An 11,495-nucleotide genomic window follows, 5' to 3' on the forward strand; every position below is an offset into this window, starting at 1 on the left:
TAAATTCCGTAAATATTAAAATGAAAGAACTAAATCCATTGGTATTGAAAATGTATTTATCTTTCACGTTCCTTTACAACTAACTCACGCTATAACTATTTAGAAAAATTAAACGGAGCTCTATAAGAATACATCATGGAGTTAAAAGGGGCGCCCGGGGCGCCTAGAAGGGGAAATGGAAACACTTGAGGAGGTAGACTGGCTGCGGCCGATACGGAGGCTTTGGTGCCTCGTTTCCGCTTCTGTTTGGACACAGGAGCTGGGTGAGGCTCTTCGCTGGACTCCGAGTCATCGCTCTCGCTGCTGTCATCTTCATCTTCGTCGTCATCTTCCTCGTCATCTTCTTCGTCATGATCTTTCGGCTCCACCTTCATCCTTTTCTGTGAAGACTTCTTTATCTTTTTTATTGACGCCTTTTTGTCCTTTTTGGGTTTTGCTGAAACTGGAGCTGTGACTGTGCCAGCAGGAAATCCAAATCCTTGCTCGCAATGAAAGGCAGTCATTTGCTGCATGGCAAACTCCACAAACGACTGGATGGCAATATTTAGATTGGGCGGGTTTGGACAGTTTTTGAGACCATGATAACTACCGGAGCAATTACGACATATCATCTGACACTGGAAGGAGGTGTGGCCCTGGAAGAGATTTTTTTAAATTGGGTAACATTCTTTTAAAATATTTACCTTCTTGTCGCATATGCCACACACATCCACGGTTTTACCCTTGTTTTTTTGCTTTCTGGCCTTCTTGTCGTCTTCAGGTTCGGTGCTTTCCTCCTCATCGGTAATGGTAAACTGGCGCTCCTGAGAGCCCATGCAGACAACATCCTCCTCGGTGTTCTTTTCCATCTTTTTACTCTTTGCCGGCGGATGACTCTGTTCATCATCGGTGTCGCTGTCCGAAGTTGAGGAGTCGGAGGACGAAACTGGTTTTACAGCCTTTGGTTTCGGAGTTGATGCTACAGGTGTTTTGATGGCCTTCGCTTTTGGGGACGGCACCACCACTGCCTTAGTGTTGACTACCATTTCCCCTGGTTCGGGTTCAGACTCCTCTCCCGAAGTAGATGACGACCTAGAGGAGTTAACCTTCTTCTTTTTAGGAGATTTGGGCTCCGCTTTGACAAATTGCTTTATTTTTGACTTGTGCTCCATTTCTTTCTCCTTCTTGATATTGATTAGCGGCACAGTAGGTTCTTCTGGCGTAACAGCCACATCAGGTGGTGCAACAGATACAGGTGGTGGTGGCGTCAAGTCCGCAGCGAAAGTAACAGGTGGCAGGCTCTCCTGTCTGAGAGAGGAGGGAGCAGGCGAGGATCGAGGCAGAGGTGGGTCTTCGGTAAAGTCCCCCACATTATCGAAGTACAGCATGTTACTTTGGCCAGGACTAACATGCTGATCCTTAGGTTGCCACGAGTTGTTACGGCCACCACGCCTATTGGAATCTCTGCCGCGGTTCCCTCGCCTGCCACCCCAACCACCACCTCCTCCGCCACCGCCTCTATTTCTTCGGCCCCCTCTCTTGTTTGGCTGATGATTATCCAGCTCCTGTTGGGGATCTCTGAACTTGTTAAACGCGTTTCCATTCTGCCCACCTTCCGATCCAGCGTCTGGCCAGTTTCCATTGGCGGCGCGATTTTGGCTGTGGCTGCCTCTTCCCCCGCCTCCACTGCTGCGCCTCTGCTGATTGTTGCGGCCGTAATTCGAAAACGGTTTTCTTTCCTCTCCTGAAAGGTTCCAGCCGGATTGTCCTCCACTGTTGTGCATTATGGAATTGTTAATATTTATAAAACCGCCTAGTTGCGGCGCACGTGTTGAGCCGATTGGGGTTATCGATAAGATCCGATTGTTGGTGGGACTGCCGAAGTGGCTTCTTTCAAGCCAAAACTGCTATTCATTATATGTATATTAAGTTTGAATACCTTATATATAATATAATATATATATATAATACTGTGACAATATGTGACATAATACATGTAATGGACTAAAATGTGAAGTGACCAATGGAAGGTTTTTATAAGATTTAACATATATAGCTAGATTCGATAGTTTCTCAAACTGGCACCTCAGATGGTCAGATGGACGATATTCAGTTTAACCACAAATAACAACGCTATGAATTCTACCAATCCGAAGAAAACAGAAGATAATGATCGCCATGAACGTCAATTGCAGAGCCGCACCAAGGACTGGGGCAAAACCAAGTTCAAGCCAAAGAAGTATGTCCAACCGAAACCAGCGCTCGTTCCACAAGCTACTGCGACGCCCTGGCAGCATGTGAAGAACGACATAATTACGGATTCTTCGGACCGGGGACACCAGGATGTGGACAGCGAGGACGCAAGGCAGTTCATGCAGCAGCGTCAGAAGAACCACCGTCGAAATGTCATAGAAGCCAACCGGTCGCAGGATACTACATGGGAGCCCTTCAACGATGAGAAGCCCTCCACGGAAAGAAAACAACAGCTCTCCACGGACGTTGAGAACTTCACTTTTAAGGAGCGGAACTTTTTCCGAAAGCAACTCACTTTGGGTTTCAATTTAACGAAAAAGAATGCAACACTTAAATCTGCCCTAAAGGACTTGAAATATAGACAGCTGACAAAGGACAAGTTCGAATTAGAACGTTCGAATCATACACGTCGAAATGTGAAATCATCAAATGCGAAAGAAGCAAAGGGTAGCCATCCCTTTCAGAAAATGCGAGATAATGCACATCCTTATCGAAAGAAGGGACCAAATAGGAGAAATCCGTTTCAGAAAGGGCCACATAATGAATAAGTTTAGCTTATTTTCCCTTAGGTGACTTCACAACCCCAACTGGCAAAACATGAAGTTTCAATTAAAAAATAAATAAAAGATTCTTTGTCGGGTGACAAATCAGAAATGTATACACAACATTACTACACACTTTATGCAAATCTTAAAAATAGTGGTACAAATACATGTGGAATAGGTCGGCGAAAATAAATAAACTAAACAGAGTTCGGCTCCTCCTCCGTTGGGAGGAGCAAGAGGAGATTGAAGTGGCGCTCGCTGCGCCATGGTTCCAGCCAAAAATCGTCCAAATGAAATCTCAGCCATGTACATTGGCAAGCTTGGCGATGAGGTGGTTAAACTTGCCGTTGGTGGTCACAGACTTTTTGGCCGATCGCACTTGTTCCGGCGAGTGCTGCAGAAAGTAAACGACGATAAATTCGAGTGTTTGATTGGCTTCCTTAGGGTACATCATGTTAAAGGTATAGTAGTAGCAGATTAACTGGGCCAGAATGTCCGGCAGGTCTTCGTCTTTGGCGGCGAATGTGGCCATTATCTGGCCTTCAATGTAGACCTTCGCCTCCATTTGCGATTCCACGCCGTCGGCCGTTGTTATGGGTGAATCTGTGGGAAGATAAATATTTTAAAAGTATTTAAACACTTTTAGTGATATTAATTTTTGTGTACTTACTGACTAGAGCCACCCAGGGGGCGTTTGTGGGATTCGTGCTTTGCAGTGATTCCTTGCTAAGGGAACTGTTCTCGAGGTGCTTGAAAATGTAGTCGGGATCCTCATTAAAATAGTACGCTATGCCACGCAGGAAATTAGCGTTGGTCTCGTCCAAAGAGCTGATCTTCTTGTTCTTTGAACTCTTAAAGAACCTGAAAAAGCGATCCTTTTCGGTAGCCAAGCGCTTCTCTAGAGCCCGGGGATCGATGGACATAAGCAGCTCAAAGTGCTGGTACAGCACAGCCTTGTCAAAAATATATGGCCAATTGTCCTTAATGGCCGTTATATCTGGGATCTTTTCGCTGTTATTAAAAAAGGAGCGCTGCAACGGAAAGCACTCTTTCATATATTCGATTATGACGGACTGTTCCAGTGGGGAACTGCCTCGGTAGCTGGAGATTAGTAACTCCTTTTTGTGCTCCAGATCCCTGTTAAGAGCCAGCGATTTTGCATCACCATTGGAAGCACCACCTCCGAATTTTCGTTTTTTATTAGGGATGTGGATCTCAAAGGTTCCCGAGCTGCCGCGTTTCTGGGGTTTGTTTAGGGCATTGTTACGGTTGATCATCTTGGATATGAGCGATTGCGGAGTGGTGGCTATAAACTGTCCCTCGCGGTCTTTTTCGAGTAAGGAGTCGGGGTACTTTTCAGCCGCCTGTTGGGCGACCTGCCGGAAAATCCGTATGGGAATGTGGGCGGATATTTCACGGAGAGCCTCCACCAAAACATTCGCAAGTGTATTCAACCGCTTGCCCAAACTCCCCTTTCCCTTTAGTAGTTTCATTATGTCCCCAGGCACCTTGCTCCAGGGTATCGAGAACTCCTTGAATAGAGCAGAACTCTTTGCACTTGATGGCGTTACGCTGGACAGTGACATGGTTTCGTCATTAGAGACCGTCGAATCGTTCGGGTTCGACACAATACTGTTGTTGGCATAGAAGCTGGGATCCACCGAGCTGCCGGCGCGTTCGGATCGGTTGAGGGGCGATGGCGGAGGAAGCACCACATACTCCTCCGACTCGGCGAGGAGCATCAACAGAATCTTCTCCTTGGCAGCGAACAAGAGCACGTCGTCCTCGCAGATCTCGCAGCCGTTGCTCTCCAGGACAATTGTGTTGCCGCACAGGCCGTATTTGTGAGCTACCGAATACAAATATATTATTGATATAAATTAAATAAAATATGTACAATTATTTAATTTCTATCCTAGATAAATATATCACCCATTGATCAAATTTATATTTTTAAATGCAGAAATGCTCTAAGCTTAAACCCAATAGATTCTTATTAAAGACTGTCTACTGGTTAATAACTTCCAACTGGGCAACGTTCATTCGGAATACTGGATGAATAGATACCCAATTCGTCGGACGTTCCTTACCTTTGTCGATTACATCCTTTCGAGTGGGCAACGACATGAAGGTCTTCTTGATCTTGCGATCGGCGCTGCATATGGTAATCAATACTTTGTCAGCCAGCTCGGTCTTCGGCTTGCCCTCGTCGTCGTCCTTCTGGCTAGCATCAGTGGAATGTGTCGGCTCTACGGCTAAAAGGTAAACGTTAACCAGGAAACTAGACTAGCTTCGAGCAAGTTTGCTAACCGGGGGCTTTCTCACCGCAGCTCTCTGGCTTTTTCGCTCCTCCTGTTTGTACACCATTTTCGATTGTTGTTGCCTTTGCGAGTGCGACCGGCGCTTGGTTTGCATTTTGATTCGGACTGATCGGCGCCTGCTGGGTGCTATGATCGCCGCCGGAACTGGCGGGCGGTGCGGGGGCAACGTCCATGGCTTCTATTTGCGTTTGCGCGACTCCAACCAAGCCCTGTTATCCGTGTTTTTGGACCGTGCCGTGAAATAATATTGCAGAATAGGGATGTAAAAACTACATCGATGCTTGGTGCGCTACTATCGCGGTGTTATCGATACTCCGCACCCAGTGTGACCGTCGAGCGCATGGCATAAATAAATAAGCCAGCGGCCAGCATTGCCATATAGTCAAAATGTTGCGGGGAACACCTTTTTCGTTTGCTGATGCATTTCTACATATGATCATATTTCTTATTTTATGTTGATGTTATCTTATGTTACGATCGAACAAAATAAATCCGATTTGTTTGCATATCATTCGACTTGTTGCAGCTATGACCGATAATAACCGATGCCGACCGATAACATGCAAATCTCGCTGACCGATAACATGGGTATATTTAAACTGGCCCTGAATGGTCGCACATTTGTTGCTTCAGCTTCACGTTGAGTCGCGTTTATTTTTGTTTTCCTCCTTGGTTCTTGTTTTTTTTTTCTCTTTTTTAAAAACACTGCAATCCTTCAAAGGGAACAATTAAACCAGGATATCCCGAGTCCAACGAAAGCGCCTTCACGATGCACTGACGAACCGCTGAGCAAGAAACGGGCATTCAGCCCATTAAAATTCACACAAGGCAGCTATTTAATGATTTTTATAAGCGGATGCAGTACTTAAACTTTCCGCGCATGCCAAACATTATGTGAGTGACTCGCCTCTGGCAAATGGTGTGGGCAATTAAAATAACTTGGTTATTTACAAACCGCAGGATGTTCCTGGAGGTTGCGATCTTATGCCTGTGGGTGGTCGCAGACGCATCGGCCAGTTCGGCCAAGTTCGGCAGCACAACGCCCGCAAGTGCGCAGCAGTCGGATGTGGAACTGGAGCCCATCAATGGGACTCTCAATTACCGACTGTACGCCAAGAAGGGCAGGGACGACAAACCCTGGTTTGATGGCCTAGACAGCAGGCACATCCAGTGTGTCCGACGTGCCCGTTGCTACCCCACCTCGAACGCAACCAACACCTGTTTCGGCTCAAAATTGCCCTATGAGCTGAGCAGCCTAGATCTCACCGACTTCCACACCGAAAAGGAGCTGAACGATAAGCTGAACGACTACTATGCCCTGAAGCACGTGCCCAAATGTTGGGCAGCTATACAGGTGAGGAATCTTAATAACATCTAATGTACCTAATGATTTCAAAAGGTGGGGCCGAGTCTGTATGAAAATACAGATTGTCGCATTATTTTCTGATAAGGAGGTGCATTAGAAACAAGTTAAGCGCACAACTGTGATTACTTAATTACGCTTTGTGTTCAAGCAGTGAAAGTAATATGTGAATTGCTTTATCTTGGGAAGATTCAGATATATATACATATTCAGTTGTGGCTCAAGGTTTTCTGTAGATATTATAGTATTTCAAATCCATTTCTTCAATATTCCGGATTAGCTCAACACACCCATTTTTACATGTTTATAGCCCTTTTTGTGCGCCGTCTTTAAGCCGAAGTGTGAAAAAATCAACGGCGAGGACATGGTCTACCTGCCATCTTACGAGATGTGCCGAATTACCATGGAACCCTGTCGCATTTTGTACAACACGACGTTTTTCCCAAAATTCCTTCGCTGCAACGAAACACTCTTTCCGACGAAATGCACAAACGGAGCACGAGGAATGAAATTCAACGGAACTGGCCAGTGTTTAAGTCCTTTGGTTCCGACAGATACGTCAGCCAGCTATTATCCTGGCATCGAGGGCTGCGGCGTGCGATGCAAGGATCCACTCTATACCGATGATGAGCATCGGCAGATCCACAAACTGATCGGATGGGCTGGCAGCATATGTCTTCTGTCTAACCTTTTCGTGGTGTCCACCTTCTTCATCGACTGGAAGAATGCCAACAAGTATCCGGCAGTAATTGTGTTCTACATAAATCTTTGCTTTCTAATTGCTTGCGTCGGGTAAGTTTTGAGCACTATTTTGCATTTGTATTCTTAATCAACCACGTATTTACTATGCAGCTGGTTGCTTCAGTTTACTTCTGGCTCGCGAGAGGACATAGTATGTCGTAAGGATGGAACACTTCGCCACTCAGAGCCTACAGCCGGTGAAAATCTTTCTTGCATAGTGATCTTTGTGCTGGTCTATTATTTTCTCACCGCTGGAATGGTTTGGTTTGTGTTCCTCACCTACGCCTGGCATTGGAGGGCCATGGGCCACGTCCAAGATCGGATAGATAAGAAAGGTTCCTACTTTCACCTCGTGGCGTGGTCACTACCCCTTGTGCTTACCATTACCACGATGGCTTTCAGTGAGGTGGATGGAAATAGTATTGTGGGCATCTGCTTCGTAGGCTATATCAATCATTCTATGAGGGCAGGACTACTTCTTGGTCCGCTCTGCGGGGTCATCCTCATTGGTGGATACTTCATCACCCGCGGCATGGTGATGCTTTTTGGACTGAAACACTTCGCTAATGACATTAAATCAACTTCGGCGAGCAACAAAATCCATTTGATCATCATGCGCATGGGAGTCTGTGCTCTGCTCACTTTAGTTTTCATACTAGTGGCCATTGCGTGCCACGTTACGGAGTTTAGGCATGCAGACGAATGGGCCCAGAGCTTCAGACAGTTTATAATGTAAGTGTAAATACTCGTTTATAACTTTTTCCATACGCCTCAACTAGATAATTCTTTTGTTTAGCTGCAAAATTTCTTCAGTTTTTGAAGAAAAGAGTTCCTGTCGAATTGAAAACCGACCTAGTGTTGGCGTTCTTCAATTGCATTTGCTGTGTCTATTTAGCTCTGGAATCGTAATGTCCACCTGGTGCTGGACACCTTCTTCAATTGAGACTTGGAAGCGTTATATAAGGAAGTATGTTTTACCATCCTACCAAAAGTTGCATTAAAGTTATCTGTACTATCGATTTTATAACCTTTGCAGAAAGTGTGGCAAAGAGGTGGTCGAAGAAGTGAAAATGCCGAAGCACAAGGTCATTGCCCAGACATGGGCCAAGCGCAAGGATTTCGAGGACAAGGGCAGGCTCTCCATAACGCTCTACAACACCCACACAGATCCCGTGGGGCTCAACTTCGATGTGAACGATCTGAACTCTTCTGAGACGAATGACATCTCATCAACTTGGGCTGCATACCTCCCGCAGTGCGTAAAACGTCGCATGGCTTTGACGGGAGCAGCGACAGGTAACTCGTCAAGCCATGGACCGCGAAAAAATTCATTGGATTCCGAGATAAGTGTGAGTGTTCGACATGTTTCCGTTGAATCCCGCAGAAATTCGGTGGACTCGCAGGTATCAGTGAAAATAGCTGAAATGAAGACCAAAGTGGCGTCCAGATCAAGGGGAAAACACGGAGGCTCTTCCAGCAACAGAAGAACCCAAAGGAGAAGGGATTATATAGCAGCTGCCACTGGAAAAAGCAGTAGGAGAAGGGAAAGCAGTACTTCAGTGGAGTCGCAGGTCATCGCGCTCAAGAAAACGACCTATCCCAATGCTAGTCACAAAGTGGGCGTGTTTGCTCATCACAGCTCCAAGAAACAACACAATTACACCAGCTCCATGAAGCGAAGGACTGCTAATGCCGGATTGGATCCCTCTATTCTTAATGAATTCCTGCAGAAAAATGGCGATTTTATATTCCCATTCCTCCAAAATCAAGATATGAGCTCTAGTTCGGAGGAGGATAATTCCAGAGCATCCCAAAAGATTCAGGATCTTAACGTGGTTGTAAAGCAGCAGGAAATAAGTGAGGATGATCACGACGGAATAAAGATTGAAGAACTGCCAAATAGCAAACAGGTGGCATTGGAGAACTTTCTTAAAAACATAAAAAAATCTAATGAATCCAATTCTAACCGACATTCCCGAAATTCCGCAAGAAGTCAGTCAAAAAAGTCCCAAAAGAGACATCTCAAGAACCCTGCTGCTGATCTAGATTTCAGGAAGGACTGTGTAAAGTATCGGTCTAATGACTCACTTAGCTGCTCCTCTGAAGAGCTGGATGTGGCTTTGGACGTAGGAAGCCTTCTTAACAGCTCTTTTTCTGGAATATCCATGGGCAAACCACATAGTAGAAACAGCAAAACCAGCTGCGATGTGGGCATACAGGCTAATCCTTTCGAGCTAGTTCCCAGTTACGGAGAAGACGAACTGCAGCAGGCCATGCGACTCCTAAACGCAGCCAGCAGACAAAGAACTGAAGCAGCCAATGAGGATTTCGGAGGAACGGAGCTGCAGGGCTTGTTGGGTCATTCCCATCGGCATCAAAGGGAGCCCACGTTTATGAGCGAGTCGGACAAACTCAAAATGTTATTGCTGCCTTCAAAATAGCAAGACTAAATAAGCAATTGATGCATTTACTTAAGGTTCAAAAACTCTTACAATATTGTAGTTTTTGTTCTAAGAAATCAAATTGTTAGCGCTGAAAATAATCGTACAATCTTATCTATTTTACGAAATCGTAATATTGTTATGTTCACTGTTCAACGATTTATAAGAATATATCGCTTCACTAGAATTGGAAACCCAAATGATATTTAAAACAAACAAATACGAAATTGTAGTACACAAGCCAGAGCAGTTTACATGCGATGAACATTTAGATTCTTCTTAATCGATTACTGGAACAGACTGAGCGAAACTAGAACTACGAATTACGAATACTCATAGTCATTAGGCTGCAACTTTATTTTACAGATTCATCACCCCATCTAGCTTGTAAGCATTCGAATCTCTGTGTACGTTTGTGAATGACTGTTTCCTTAATCCTGGTACTCACGCCAAAGTAAATGCCAAAGAGGATAATAATTTATTTTCATTATTTTTCTTTGCCGTGGGTACAGGACTTTAGATTGTAGATTATAGATTTAAGTACGATATAAATAAGCCTCTTGGGCACACAAATCGTACCTCAGAAAGTGCCTTCAAGTTTACAAAATTATACATAATAATTTGTGTAACTAATAAACGATTTTAAATCCTCGAGTCCTAGCCTTGCTTTAATTTCTGTTGATTTAGGAGCTTAAACTCCGGACCCCAAACGACGTTGTTGGCGAACTCCCCGAGCAGATAGCAAACCAGGTTGAACCCCACAAGTAGTGCCAAGAACACGTAGCGCAGGTATGCGGGCAGCACTTCCAGAATGGGATACACCCACTCGCCACTGAAGTAGCGAACAATGTGCAGCCAGATGATGTAAAGCAGGATGAAGGAGACGTTGCCCGTGATGCCTGCCAATCGACTCGGATAGCGGCGGAAGCAGGTAAACAGGTCCATAATGGCCAAAAGGGCCACATTCGTGTGTACCACGTGATTCAACCAGCTGCAAATATTGAGAAACACAGGTAAATCAAAACTCGCCTCGCCTGATGAACAGAAAGTTTAGACAGGCTCGAAACAAAAGAGACTCCAGCAGACTAACATTGTGCATTGTACGCAAGTTAAACCGGCGGAAAAACATAAACACTTGCCTGGGGAAAATCGCATCCAGCGCTGAGGGAAAGATGAGCTCACGGTCCCACACGTAGATGACCCAAAACGAGAGGCAGACATTGTGGGCGACAGGAAAGGCAAAGGCGGCGAACACATAGTCCCTCACCGATCGCAACATGGATTTTGAATCCCCGGAGACATTGTTATCGCCGAAGAGATCGTTCAGCAGAGCCAATGAGTGGTAGATGGCCTGTAGAATGACGTCCAAGAAGGTAAGGTACTTGAACTTGCCGCCCCACCGCGCCTTCAGTTCATCCTCGTCTAGCAAATCCGTGGGCCAATGCACCCGGAAGTAGTGAAAGTATATCCCATACGAAAACTGCGCTGCCGCCAGGAGATGGACCAGGAATCTCAGGTATTTGAAGGCACCGCTCGTATAGGCATCGTTGCAAGTGTTCAACTGGGCTTTAGTGGCCTCGACAGCTTCCTTGGCGGCGTTGAACTCGCGCACCTGCTTCTTGCTCTTGCCCATTTCCTCCAGAAAAGGTGCAAAGGGCACCGCACGCTGAGCAAAACAAAACAAATAAAGCTAGCCAACAGCTGATTAGGGCGCAACACACGTCGAGTTTCATTCCAGCAAGGAGGCGTTTTTAAGCTAGAACTAGCTTTTTAAAGCCAAATCGATATGATAGCGCCACTTGACGTTTCTCTGATCTTGAAAAGCAGTTTATTCCAAGCTTCCCACCTTAAA

The 11,495-nt window shown here is 45.5% G+C and overlaps 5 protein-coding genes across 11 annotated transcripts; 2 read left to right on the forward strand and 3 right to left on the reverse strand.

The window, feature by feature from the left end:
* Nucleotides 1–40: 40 nt before the first annotated feature.
* mbm (mushroom body miniature) lies at nucleotides 41–1,844 on the reverse strand. The gene is made up of 2 exons (NM_134667.5): nucleotides 684–1,844; nucleotides 41–635 (listed from the first exon to the last, which is right to left on the reverse strand). Exons 1-2 carry the CDS (start codon nucleotides 1,761–1,763, stop codon nucleotides 96–98), a joined length of 1,620 nt encoding a protein of 539 aa, NP_608511.1. The 5' UTR covers nucleotides 1,764–1,844; the 3' UTR covers nucleotides 41–95.
* A 120-nt stretch (nucleotides 1,845–1,964) lies between these two features.
* On the forward strand, nucleotides 1,965–2,895 carry CG11555 (uncharacterized protein). Of its 2 annotated transcripts, none has more exons than NM_001298615.1 (1): nucleotides 1,965–2,823. In NM_001298615.1, the coding sequence occupies exon 1, from the start codon at nucleotides 2,115–2,117 to the stop codon at nucleotides 2,778–2,780; it is 666 nt and encodes a 221-aa protein (NP_001285544.1). In that variant the 5' UTR covers nucleotides 1,965–2,114; the 3' UTR covers nucleotides 2,781–2,823. The 2 variants fall into 2 exon arrangements, with proteins under 2 accessions (NP_001285544.1, NP_608510.2); NM_134666.4 differs by having other exon boundaries at nucleotides 2,066–2,895.
* Nucleotides 2,869–6,363, reverse strand: CG17078 (uncharacterized protein). Of its 4 annotated transcripts, none has more exons than NM_001272883.2 (4): nucleotides 5,088–6,363; nucleotides 4,868–5,032; nucleotides 3,448–4,626; nucleotides 2,869–3,380 (listed from the first exon to the last, which is right to left on the reverse strand). In NM_001272883.2, the coding sequence occupies exons 1-4, from the start codon at nucleotides 5,269–5,271 to the stop codon at nucleotides 3,076–3,078; spliced, it is 1,833 nt and encodes a 610-aa protein (NP_001259812.1). In that variant the 5' UTR covers nucleotides 5,272–6,363; the 3' UTR covers nucleotides 2,869–3,075. The 4 variants fall into 4 exon arrangements, with proteins under 4 accessions (NP_001259812.1, NP_001259811.1, NP_001259810.1 ...); NM_001272882.1 differs by having other exon boundaries at nucleotides 5,103–5,341; NM_001272881.1 differs by having other exon boundaries at nucleotides 4,868–5,026; nucleotides 5,088–5,341.
* Nucleotides 5,711–10,296, forward strand: smo (smoothened). The gene is made up of 6 exons (NM_078719.4): nucleotides 5,711–5,992; nucleotides 6,059–6,452; nucleotides 6,772–7,253; nucleotides 7,314–7,934; nucleotides 7,999–8,169; nucleotides 8,239–10,296. The coding sequence occupies exons 1-6, from the start codon at nucleotides 5,955–5,957 to the stop codon at nucleotides 9,641–9,643; spliced, it is 3,111 nt and encodes a 1,036-aa protein (NP_523443.1). The 5' UTR covers nucleotides 5,711–5,954; the 3' UTR covers nucleotides 9,644–10,296.
* Nucleotides 9,799–11,398, reverse strand: CG11601 (uncharacterized protein). Of its 3 annotated transcripts, none has more exons than NM_001298617.1 (2): nucleotides 10,783–11,324; nucleotides 9,799–10,634 (listed from the first exon to the last, which is right to left on the reverse strand). In NM_001298617.1, exons 1-2 carry the CDS (start codon nucleotides 11,274–11,276, stop codon nucleotides 10,301–10,303), a joined length of 828 nt encoding a protein of 275 aa, NP_001285546.1. In that variant the 5' UTR covers nucleotides 11,277–11,324; the 3' UTR covers nucleotides 9,799–10,300. The 3 variants fall into 3 exon arrangements, with proteins under 3 accessions (NP_001285546.1, NP_608513.1, NP_001285545.1); NM_134669.4 differs by having other exon boundaries at nucleotides 10,100–10,634; nucleotides 10,783–11,398; NM_001298616.1 differs by having other exon boundaries at nucleotides 10,100–10,634.
* Nucleotides 11,399–11,495: the final 97 nt, after the last annotated feature.

This window comes from Drosophila melanogaster, chromosome 2L, assembly GCF_000001215.4.
Source record: "Drosophila melanogaster chromosome 2L".
NCBI classification, from domain to species: Eukaryota; Metazoa; Arthropoda; class Insecta; order Diptera; family Drosophilidae; genus Drosophila; species Drosophila melanogaster.